We start from the raw sequence: 13153 nt of genomic DNA, 5'->3' as shown, positions 1-13153 counted from the left end.
ATTAATGTATTGTGCAAGTTCTAAGAGTAAAATTAACTTATCTAACAAATTTATATTACTCGGAGATTCGAGTGATGATAAATATTTATATACTATTTGTTCAAAGTCGTTGTCGGTGATCTTTCTTAAATAGTTTTAACAATTGATTATGTAGATTGTCAAATAATGTATTTGTCATGAGAAATGATATGACCTTAATGATTTTTATTCTTATTTATACATTAAAAAAAAAGAAATTATATAACAAAAAAAATTAAACAAAAAATAGATAAATAAAAAGTATTCCATATTATAATCACATAAAATTAAATTTTGCAATCCTTTCTCTCTTCAAAACCCTAGCCTCCATTGTTGAATTTTGAAGGGGCTTCCATCGATTTTAATCGGTGGAAAGCCCCAATTCTTGTTTCTTTATTGTTTTTTTAGGTTTATAATAATACTTCCTCCTTTTGGGAGGAACTTTTCTCCCTCGAAAGAAAGGGTTTCCGATCTCCTTCGAAAGACAAGGGTTTTTCGACCTCCTTCGAAAGACAAGGTTTATCTCCTCTTTTTGAGGAAGAAATTTCTTAGTTTGAATCCATGGTAGCAGATCTAATGAATTGTCGAGAAATTATTTCGTTGGTGAAAAAGTTATCAAGTTTTCGAATACGAACAAATGAATCATAAGGAAATCATCCTCACGGCTACAAAGGATCGTTAGATTGTCTCTCCAACAAGGCTGTAATTTTCAGCGATATAAGCGGGAGATGCTCCGCAGTGCAAGATCTACTCGACGATCGTAGTTTTTTATGAAGGAAAATTCTATTTGATTCAATATCTTATGTATTTGTTAACGTCGAATCTCTATTGTAGATGTCGTATGACTTTTAATTAATGAAATATTTTTGCTATTCAAAAAAAAAAAATTAAATTTTGCAAAGAGTTGACTATAAGACTTGTTCAAATTTACAGCACTGAGCTGAAATAAACTGAACTGATAGGAGCTGAACTAATTGGAGCTGAACAGAACTGAGTTGAAATGAATATTTTATGAGAGAAGGAAATTAGGAGCGGAAGTGAACTGATTGAAGCTAGACTGAACTGAAATTAAGCTGAAGTGAATGACGTTATGTAAAGCTTTTTTTAAGTAGATAGAATCATATTGAACCAACACTAAGCTACCTCCTCCATATGTTAAACTAATCTACATATACTAATCAACGTTTGAGATACAAAGGGTGGTAATAACAAAATCCCTCTATTCCTATACAAATATTGTAGATGAGGCTCAATCTCATGATTTCTAAGTTACAAAATGAGTTTTCTACTAAATTTACTTGTATAAAAGCTTGTATCAAAGGATGACCATAAATAATTACATTCTATATTTGGAGTATGGGAACTTCTTCATTTATCCTCATAATTGTAAAACGCAGATCACAACTTTTTACAATAACATTTACTTTCGTTGCAAATAATGTGTAACGGATGTAATAGATTAGTTGAATTACGTGATCATGTTTTTATCCTCAAATTATTCAACATTAAACAGGTTAATAATGCATAAATTAAGTGTGGCAAATAAAATGATACAACAAGTCAAAATATGGGTATTATATCAAAAGTATACATTAACTCAAACGATATGTTACAAATGTAAAAGTCAAAACATTAGTACTGTATCAAAAGTATACATGAGCTCCAGTAATTAAAGACATCCACTCTAGTAGAATTACCATCTTCTCCAAGAGAACTCATCTACACACAAGTAGGACTTATTTTATTTGGGAGATTAATTAGTACTAGACTAATATCAATACTAATACTAATAGTATATATACTTTCAAGTTTCAATATTCACAATCCCTTCTATTGAGAGCATCATAATATATTCTCCCCTATTTCTCACTCACCCTAAATTCTCACTTAATAATCTTGGATTGGCTTCGCCTCCCCAAAATCCTAAAAGAAGTAAAAAAAAAAAAAAAAACTCCGTAATAGTTTCTCATCAAACTGATGCAACTAAAAGTGAATGACGGAAGTACTAATACTTCATTAAGGAAAGATTAACACAAATTGTGGCATCTCCAGTCAAGTCTGACTTCCCCAGCATAAGAATAAACAGGGCCCACCATATTCTGTAATTGCTGATAACAAGGCTTCCGAAACGACACTATATGACTACTAACCATGTATGCAGTGACGCGTTCCGATACCCGAATCTCTTCCATCCGTAATTCTTGCAATTTTCTCACGTACTCTGGCACGTGCTGTAGGTCCCACACTACTCCTACCCCACCTGGCTTCAACACCCTTACCATCTCCCCTACCACCCTCTCACGCTCCTCCTTTCCCCCGGCCCGCCTTATCGCTGCCCCCGAGACGACCACGTCAAAGTAGTCATCTCGGAAGGGCAGTCTCCTTACGTCACCTTCTCGACAGGTGACGTATTCTTGGACCCCTTCTAGACTAGCGGTCCGTAACGTTCGTAACGTTATGGACCGCTTTTGGTCTAGTCCTACTACTCGGCCTGATGATCCTTGCTTCTTTAGTTGTAAAGCGACCGCGTTTAGGAGAATACCTGTAAAAATTTAAACTTTTTTCCGTGACTTTTGTTCTCATTAAAAAAAGTAAAAGGGAATTTGTATGCATTAATTAAATAAATTAATCTCCTTTTGTCCCATAATTATGGTTCTAGCGTAACCCTTTCTACCTAGAATTAATGACTTTTTTTTTTACCTTTATAAATTATAATCACGCCATTTCTATTGTTAAAGTTTAAATTTCACTATTGACAACGAAGTACTTAAAATTAAAAATAAAAGACAAACAAATGATATATTTAATTAGTAGGTAACATCAAAATTCAAAAAAAAAAAAAGTATTTCGGAAATTGAGATTAAATAATCCATTTTTAGTTTTTTACCTTTTGTTTTCATCCGTCACATATTTGACTTTAATACGAAGGTACTATTCATATACTAGTACTACATTTAATGATTGAATAAAGATAAGAAAATAATACAGTAAATGATTTTCTGAATTATTTGAATTTAACATTGTATACTGTTACAAAAGATAAAAGTAAATTTTATTTTTTCTATATTTCAAATAAGATTACTGTAAATAAAAAAAATAAAAAAAATAAAAAAATTCCAGTATTTTCTATTTTTATAGAAAGGCACTCACTAGATTATAGTTAATTTGTTACCATAAACCATACCATTATAAGCAAAAATTATATGATTATGAGTTCCATCACTTTACATATAATCAAAAGTTATATAAACCTTAAATACATTTTAAGACTCCATGACATAACAATTAGCGTCCATAATCTAATTAAGGGACGGAAGGAGTAATAAAAGAGTGACATATAAGAATGAGCCTACCTCTTCCACAACCAACATCAAGAGCAGTCTTAACATTAGACCAATCAGTAACAGCGGAGATCATCCGCTGAGAGATCTCCCACCGCAACGGCACAGCCGAGTACAAGAAATTCGCCGCCGCAAACAGCAAGCACACCGCGATCAAAGCCGTCACCGACCCGATCAAGCCGGCGACAAACCTCGCAGATCCCGGGGGCAGCAGAGCGAACACCCGAAGAGCAGAGAGGACGCTCGTAAATGGAGCGAAGAAGTGAAGGATGAACACGGAGAATGAAGCGAAGATCAAGGCATGGAAGAATAGAAACAAGAATGTTTGCCATTCATCCATGCCGTAGATTGCATAGATCTGTGACCAATCTCTGCTTCCTTTACCCATTGTCGATTGCTACGTAATTTGTTAATTAGTAAATAATTTTATTTTATGGTCCAAGCTATCGGATAAAAAGAGTCCAAAGTTCGGAGCAATAAGTAAGTAAGGAGGTGGGGGTTCAAAATATGATGATTCTGGAAGACAGCTTTTGCGCAGAATTAAAAGCGGGTGATATGGGGAAAGGACGTAAGACGACGCGTTTCGGTTGTTTTTAGGAGGATTGAAGAGAGAGAGAGAGAGAGAGGGAATAATGGAAGTGAGGAAAGGGTGTGTGAAATAGAAGTGATTGATGGGAGGGAAGGATTATATACGTGTTAAAGAGGCTGCAATTTATGAGGGGATTGTTTCCAAGGGTTACCGGGAAAATAGGTTCGGATTTTTTTTGGTTATTTTTTTTTTTTATTTTTTTTATTGGAGTTTTTTTTTAAGTGTTACTCCGTAAGAGTTAAGGGTGGTTTCAACTCTCAAGTACGTGCAAAAGGAGAGATTGCAAAAGGAGGACCTACGAAAATAAGGGTTTCAAAATTTGGAAATTAAACAAAAAAAAATATTGTTGAATGTGGATTAGTGTTTAGATACTGTAGTTGGGTTTATGGTGTACTTTTAATTTTAAATAATAGTTTATCTTTATCGTAAAATAAGTATATTCAAATGTAATCAATATAATTGAATCAAATAAAGATAGTATTATATTTATTTTATTTTCACTTATTTCAAGTGTAATAAATTTAGATAAATTCAGAAAAGTTCAAATAAGTTATCCAAATATAAATTACAACTAAAATAAGTTTTAATAAGGTATAATAAGTTTAGGTAAGTTCAGATACGTGAAAATCGGGGGAATAGAACACACCTATTTGAACTTATTAAACCTTATTTTAGTTGTAATTTATACTAGATAACTCTTATAAGAACTTATTTTCCCTTAACTGAACTTATTTGAATTTATCTTATTTTATTAAAACTTATCTAAACTTATTAAACCTTATTAATTTATCTTTTTTTCATCATAATTAATAATTTACTTTTAGTAATTTCTTTTTGACTAGTTTTTTCAAGCAAGTTAGCTTGGCCAACCCAATTGCATATTCTAGCTCTATGTTCTAGCTCCAATGATCAACCTGTTAGCTAGAGTTATTCGAAATTGCAAGCAAATCTCTAGATACAATCATTAGAGTTGCTCTTATTTAATAAATTAAAGGTATAATTTAAAAATGTTGCACAAAATAATTGTCATTACTGAGTACTCATTGCATTTTCTAACCTTGCCTATGTTATCAGTAATTGAAAAAAATTAGAGGGAAGAGTTTGTTAGAGTGGTGGGGCAGAAAGTCAATTAAAATGAAGTGGAAGTGTGTGGAATAAATCTGAGTTCCGGTAATTTCGCATTATCACTCTCCCAGTAATTACTATACTTGATGCTGCTGCGCCGACAATATGTTGCCCCTAATTGTTTTTTAAATTTAATTTAGGGACTTTATTTTAATATTTTCTTAATATAAATAGTTATATCTAATATCTTCACCTAAATTTATCTAAGATAATTGGCCTAAAATTTAGGGAGTGTTCTAATAATGATTTAGACCTGTAAAATGGATTGTATCAAACTGAAATAGTCTTATAGTATTTGCTTCTAAACCTTCTTAAAAACAGTTTTGAATCAGCCTGAATGGTTGGCTAGTTGTAAAAGACAAAATAATAATGACGCGATAACCTTTGTAGTACTATCGAGTAACTCCTATAATAATATTATGACGTGTGACCAACCACATATAAAAATTTGTAGTTTTTGATATAGGGGAATGGCTTTTAGTTTAAAATTAAGCAAAAACTTTTAATATGATTTATTTGTTGTTTAAAGTTTTGTGTGACTAGCCATATATATATATATATATATATAGGGAGTGGATCATGTAAAAACAAGGCTTAAATTAAAAACTGAAAACATATAATCTCCACCGTCCACAAAAATCAATGGCTGAGATTAGAGGAAAAAAACACGCGATGTTCGTCCTTTTTATTGCCTTTATCCGTAACTTTCTCTATATACTTTATTCCTTTCTCTCTCTTGTTCAAAGCTCCATTACTTCAAATTTCTCGATTCTTCTTCTAATTTCATGCTACTTCAAAATCACAATGATGTAATAGCTTCGATTCTTCATCAAATTCGTTATCATTATCGTCTACGATCTAGTATCAAGTAAGTAAATCGATTTTGATTTCGCTAATTATATCATTTTTACATTATCCGATTAATTTTCTTTATTTTAGCGTGAATTTATTTTTAAATTCAAATTAATTTCTTCATATTGTTGTTTTTTTAGCTATAATGTTATTTTGTGGTTCTATATTATGTTTAATTTTGTATTTTCTAAGTTTTATTAAAATCAAACTAATTTTTCAATTCAAATTTTTTGAGTTTCGATTTTAATTTTAGTTGTGGCTTGTTCCATTTGAATTTCACGATTCTAATTTTGTATTTGTTGACATTATTGTTATGAACTTAAGCGACGAAGAGAAAACGAAGGTTTTGTTGAGGTTGTGGCTTGTTGGATATGAATTCCAGTGTATATTGCATATTGTTTGGGTTTGGGTTAACTGTTGAGTATAGGAGGAGGAGAGAGATTAGCAGGCCTAGGTTTGGGTACTTATGTTCAAATTTAACTTAATTTCTTCGTATAACATTCTTTGAGATTCATTTGTGTAATTTATTGTATTTTGTGTAAATTAGGTTTTAGCTTGATTTTAGTTTGAGATCTTGCTACTATGATGTGTTGCTTTTGCTTTTGTTTTTCGTTTCTGATTTGTGTATTTTTTGAGTTCTTCGTTTCTGAATTTTTTTATTTTTTTTTATCGTAAATTTGCTCGTTTTTATTCTGGTGGAAATTATCGATTTGATTTGTATTTTTGAGTTTCGACTTCAGTACATTTTCATAGGAGTAGATTTGAACGATATTTTGTTTTAGTTGTTAATCGGACTAGGAAAGTGATTGTTGATGTTGCTGAAGGAGATGCCGAAGATGTGAACAGAGCAGTATCTGCTGCTCGGAAAGCATTCGATGAAGGACCATGGCCAAAGATGACTGCTTATGTAACTAAATTTCGAAAAATTCGTGAAATTATACTTCGATTTTAAGTATTATTATTATTATTGTTATTGTTATTGTTAGTAGTTTAATTGTTATTTGGTTGAGTTTTCGTTGCGATTTTTCGTGTATTTTTTACTTTGTTTATCGAATTTGGTTTGCGTTTACTGTTAATCTGAAGTAGTTGGAGAAATGTACACTCAATGGAAGATCTTGAGAGTTGAAATGAAATTTTTGTTTGGATTTTCTGCAAGAATTTGTGTGAATTTGTTTCGATTTTCTTTTACTTTTTGTATTATGCTATATTGTTGCTGTGAATGCTGTTGATTAGGATTATGGTGCTGACGTGCTGTATTATTTCAATGAATTAGGAGAAGGGACAATCAGAGGATAAAGGACAACAGGAGAAAGGTTCAGATGACAAGGAACAGCAGGAGAAAGCATCATTTGTTAATGAGCGCAGAAGTTATCTGATGACAAGGAGGAGCAGGAGAAGTAATCTGATGATAGTTACCTTATTTTTGTAAATAGCGACTTCTATATAAATGTGGTCAATGTTGTCAAAATTGATATAATTACCTTATTATTATATATAGTGACCTTCGTTATTTTTATATATAGTGGCTTTGTATAAATGTGGTCAAAATTGATATAGTTACCTTATTTTTGTATATAGTGACCTTTATGTAAATGTGGTCAAAATTGATATAATTACCCTATTTTTGTATATAGTGACCTCTAAGTAAATATTGTAAAAACTGATATAGTTACCTTATTTCTATATATAGTGGCCTCGGTGTAAATGTCATCAAAATTAATATAACTTGATATAATTACCTTATTTTTATATATAGTGACCTCTGGGTTGTTTCACACCATCAGATCATCTAGTGAACTTTCAATGGCTAAGATTGCTTGTTTTTAGTTTTCACCATAAGCTCTGTTTTTAGCGGAACCTCCCCGTATATATATATATATATATATATATATATATATATATATATATATATATATATATATATAAATTAATTAAAAAAAAACAAAACAAAACTAAACAAAAAAAAACATTGTATGTACAAGAGTTTGAGGGTGCATTTTATTTACCTTTTTGTTATTGAAATCATTTGAACCCATTAGAGCCTATTTTATGAATTTGATTAGTACTTGAGAACGCTAATATGAACTTATCTTTTGTAAACTTAGGGCTTGTTCACATTTACTTTATTTCAGTTTAGTTCAGCTCAGCTCCAATCAGTTCAGTTCAGCTTCTAATTTCCCTCTCTCATAAAATATTCATTTCAGCTCAATTCAGTTCAGTTCAGCTCCAACCAATTCAGTTCAGTTCAATTCAGCTAATTTCAGTAAATGTGAGTAGACCCTTAATTTACTTAATCATGGAAAAATAAGGTGATTAATTAGAACAATGCCTAGATATTCAGCATAAAAGTCAACCAATAAACTTCGAGATCAAACTCACTAAAAATTGAAACGTGTTATTATATTTTAAGCCGATCTAGGCTAGCTAGAAACCGACAAAATACGAATCAAACACATTAAAAGGATGGATGCACATCAATCACCACACATAGAGAAAGGCAGACAAATCAAGGAATTGTATGATACCAGTAAATCACCAATTCTTCAACAAGAAGCCAGATCTAGAATTAACATTTAGCCTAATTATAAAGCTAATTGATGTACGTTCCATTAAAAGAGAACTTTCGCATAATTAGAAATATGCATTATGCTCAAGGAAATGAAGTAGTTAGTACTATAATAAGAGAAGTGTTGAAGAATTCTAGTATAGATCAATTAAGTGTGATTGTTAAGCTCTATTTTATTTTTTGTGAGACAGATACCACAATTAAAGCCTAAGGAATCAAATCACATCTAATAAATAAATATATACACTTTATTATATAAAAATAAATAAAGATTGAGTTATGAGTGTCTTTAATTCAATAGTTACGAGTTTAAATCGGTTGCCTTCAAATAGAAGTGGACGTTTCTCTAACTAAATTAAATACTACGTACTATTCACATATTTGTACAATTGCATGGCCACTTTACTTGATTCCAAAAAAATCTATCGTACATTCACCTAACTACCCTTGACTTTTTTTTAAAGAATGAACAAAACAAACTAGTGGGCTTACTAGTTTACTACGAGTTAGTGTAAGTACATGAGTTTCGACTATGGCATTGTCACCTATTGATGGTTGTTGTATGTTCCATATTAGTTGATTTGATTGATTGATTTGATTAATTATTTAATTGACTGGTTTTTGTTGATGGTTTGTCTTTTGATTTGTATGAGCATGATCGGTGAAAATTATTGATAATGGGATACACGAGTAATTATGAAGTACTCGTAATAGTACAATTTAGGTTTGAAAAGTTATAAGCCAAAAGCTACTCATAAACATTTTTATTTAGCTTTAAAGTCCGCTTTTGAACTGGTTGAAATAGCCAATTATCAAACTAAATTTTCGGATACATAGTGTAATCAAATGAAAAAGTCAAAAGCCAATAAAAAAGTTATTTATTAAATAAGGTTTAGCTAAACTTAAGTGAAAATTGCCATAGCACCAACTATACATGTTTTAGAATGATAAATTTAGTATAGATCAAGTTTGATCAGAGATAAGTATTTAGTCCTAATAAAAACAAAAAAATACTTCGTATTATTTTGATTGATTGGATATGTTGCTGAATAAAATTTTATGATGTATAATCAATTAGTCCTATATAATTTGGTTTAAGTCTAATCATATTAAATCAGGTTGGATAGTTGTTAGGAAAAGAACAAATATGTGAGTTAAGCTTAGTCTTCTCATACTAAATAAACCGAAAAAAGAACGGCCAAGTAATAAGACTAGCCAGAAAAAAGGATGACTAACATATAAGACTGGTGATCGAGGTACTACTTTTATTATTATTATTAGAATTGGTTTTAGAATGGATATCCTACTTATTGGACCAGTATAGTTGAGTAATAATTTTATTGCAAAAGCTAACAAACGCCCTTGGGAGCATTGGATAAGCTAGCTAAAAGTAGAAAGATTAAATTAAAATGAACATCAATTACACCGATCGACGCGTGATTTTGTCATGCTTTCCCAAATTAATATCATTTTAGGCAATATTTTAAATGCTTATTCAATGCCCCGAGGGTGTTTGTTAGCAAGATCCTAATTTTATTTATAGACTGATTAACTGATTGATGAGGTTACTAATTGTTGGTGCTTAGTCATCGTCACTGCTGTTAAGTCGCTTGTGTCTAAAGATTTAGATGCCCCTACCATGTAGCAAGGTTGATGACTTAAGTACTTGCAATAATGATCGTGACTTCGTGAGGATATAAATATGTGGTTCAATTCGATTTAATTAATATCTTGTTATTAATCACTAAAATTTTCAAATCAGTGTTACACCTAGTCCAATCATCATGTGAAACTATATGGAAGCCACATTTTCTCCTATACGAAGTATAAGCATTGTGCCTCAATGTCTATGCCAATAATACCCCTTGTAGTCTATCCTTCAATATTAGATAAAGTACAAAGTAGATTATTTTCATTTTGGTAGGTAAGAAGAGCTGCCATATCGATCATTCATGAGTCGATCTAACCCACAGGCAAGGCCATTTGGGGTAAAAGATTTAAGAGAAGGTATTGGTGAGCCTGAACTCACGGTGAGACAATATATAAGCTATTGGACATTTTATATAGGTTTTTACACATCTCAAATTATAAAATTTAGATACAAGTTTTTGGACATTTTGTATAAATTACCAGACATATTACAAATGTAATATGCCACGTAGATGAGTGGACTTATGGTGAAGCAAACTCAGTCAATACTTTGTGAAGGTTTATATCCTTCAAGTGAGTTTAGTGAAACTCGGTCTTTTGGCCTGTAGGTTAGGAGATGTATGTAAACCTTATTACTTCTAGCTAGGGTACTAGATTAGGCCAAGTTTAACATGGCATTTGAGTACAATTAATGCAATAATTTAGATAATCTTTTAATCTAAGTATATACTTCATATGTGTCAACTTAATGCATTTGTAAATTGTAATACATAAATTTGATATCTCCTATACAAACCTTGTGCAATTTAAGCACTTTAATTGTGAAGCATAAAGATTTAACTTCAATCTACTACGCTACATATGTAGCAGTAAAAGCTCATGACATTCCCAATTTAGTGATTAAATAGCTAGCTAGCTTAGTGCCTCTAATTATATTGTTCGGCCTTTAGGAGGCACTAAATAATTAATTCAACTGCTCTTCAAATCTAGATAAGTAGTGCATTGATATTTTAAGATTTTGTTAAATGATTATATGATATAAATGGGGGATTATTGCTTCTCAATCTAAATTAAACTAGATTACTAGATAGCCACGAATTCATGACCCAACCAATCGATAAAGATCAACATCTATTTAATTTGTACCAATCCTACTACATAACCATCATCGATAAAGATCAATTTTTATTTTTATACCAATCCCACTACTATATCCATCTGAGAAAGATCAACGTTTCATACAACCTTAGCTAAATTGAACTCAATCAACATTTGTTTAATTTCTTTTGCTTCTTCATTTTATAAACACCACTTTTTTTTTCTTTTTTTCTTTTTTTTTTTTTAAAAAAAAAACGCAAATAAAGAAATAATATGGATAATCAACGTCAATGGACCGTTATTAGTTAAAAGCCTTTTGGAAATAGTGTTGCATTCACATTAATCACATACATATAAAAGGTGGGTCATATAAATGGCCAAAAAACGCGGTAATAGGCTTTAAAGTTTGCAACTTAAGGGTGAGTAAAGGGAAGCAGGTTGTAAATAATTTACCAAAAGTAAATAAAATTATCTGGCACCAAAAAAAAAGGAAGATATTTATCAACTGTTTAGATAATAGAGTACATTTATATTATTCTTGCTTTTAAATTGTTAGTTGGATTCTAAAAAGTACACTAATATAGTAACAATTCACTAGTGTATTTGCTGCTTTTAGTTTTGCCTCCATTATCTTTGATTCTTTTCATACTGTTTGGAGTACTTTCATTGTAGTATCTTTTAATCCTCAACTTTGAGTGTATGTATGTTCAGCTCCACCATTTTTAATTTTCATTTACGACGGGATATTTTCAATTTCATCTACGACGGAATAATGTATAACTAATTCGTATTATTACTCTATTTTTTGCATTATAGTAAGAACTTTTAGAAGAATGTATTGTGCTAGAACTTCTCTTCTCCCTATATTTATTCTCTCATTAGGGTTAGTTTAATTTCTTGAATTGGACAATCTTAGGTTAGCTATTAATTGACTTTCTCTAATTTGTTTAGATTTTCATTAAACTACATTTATTATTATTTTTTTATTGAATCTACATATTATAACGTATTTAATTTGTTGTTTGTTCTTTTATATGCGCCTATTAGGTACTGATCTGATAAGTTGTTATTGGACTCTATTACATGTGTTCTTTTTGTTATTCCGATATATAACGTATCAATAATGTAAACTATTTAATGCTAATAAACGCAGCAAGAATGAATTGTTATTGCCATTATTGTATTGCAATAATAAAAATGTTACTCGTATTAAGTAGTACAGTAATAATTAAAATGATGGTATGTTTACATCAATATTTCTGTGCCTCATACATCAACACAATTGAACAGCGAGGAAACTATATTATATCTAACTTTTTTTTTAATAGATATTATATCTAACTTATCTATGATAAACGTTCGTAAGTATATTTGTCACATAACACCCTTCTCATATATGTACTATAAACATGTCACACTTTCCTCTCAAGTACATACATTTTTTATGAGATAAAAAAGCTTATTATAGAGTTTAAACTCATAAACATACTAAGTTACATGTAGAAAAATCTTACCATCTTATCTATTATATTTCAATTATATTATGCTTGGAATAATCCTAACTCAACTATGTTTACTTTTATCGAAATTCCTCTATTTTGTGTTCAAAGTTATTAACAAACTGGAGCATCACCCGAGCAACAAATTAGTTATCATAGTTATTCTAACGGTAACTTACAACCAATTAGTTTGGGATGTAGTCTTATGATGTAAGTTTTTCAGTATGATTAGCATAATTCATCTCCTCCTTCTGGCGGCATGAACATAATTAAACCAAACCTGTATTACTTCGTACAAAAATTGAACTTTATCTTTTTTTTTTTCTTTATTCAAAGTCAACATTTGACTGTAAATTGTAATTTCCTGCTGGTTTGCCTAACTTTGATTGAATAATAATAATAATAAATCAATCAT

At 30.6% G+C, this 13153-nt stretch overlaps 1 protein-coding gene across 1 annotated transcript; it reads right to left on the bottom strand.

The window, feature by feature from the left end:
• Positions 1-1566: 1566 nt before the first annotated feature.
• LOC110723714 lies at positions 1567-4143 on the bottom strand. Its single transcript, XM_021903069.1, has 2 exons — positions 3372-4143; positions 1567-2560 (listed from the first exon to the last, which is right to left on the bottom strand). The coding sequence occupies exons 1-2, from the start codon at positions 3745-3747 to the stop codon at positions 2046-2048; spliced, it is 891 nt and encodes a 296-aa protein (XP_021758761.1). The 5' UTR covers positions 3748-4143; the 3' UTR covers positions 1567-2045.
• Between the last annotated feature and the right edge of the window lie 9010 nt (positions 4144-13153).

Source organism: Chenopodium quinoa, unplaced genomic scaffold, assembly GCF_001683475.1.
Source record: "Chenopodium quinoa cultivar QQ74 unplaced genomic scaffold, ASM168347v1, whole genome shotgun sequence".
NCBI lineage: Eukaryota > Viridiplantae > Streptophyta > Magnoliopsida > Caryophyllales > Amaranthaceae > Chenopodium > Chenopodium quinoa.
Note: the sequence above shows the minus strand (reverse complement) of the source record. Positions and strands in the feature narration are given on the sequence as shown.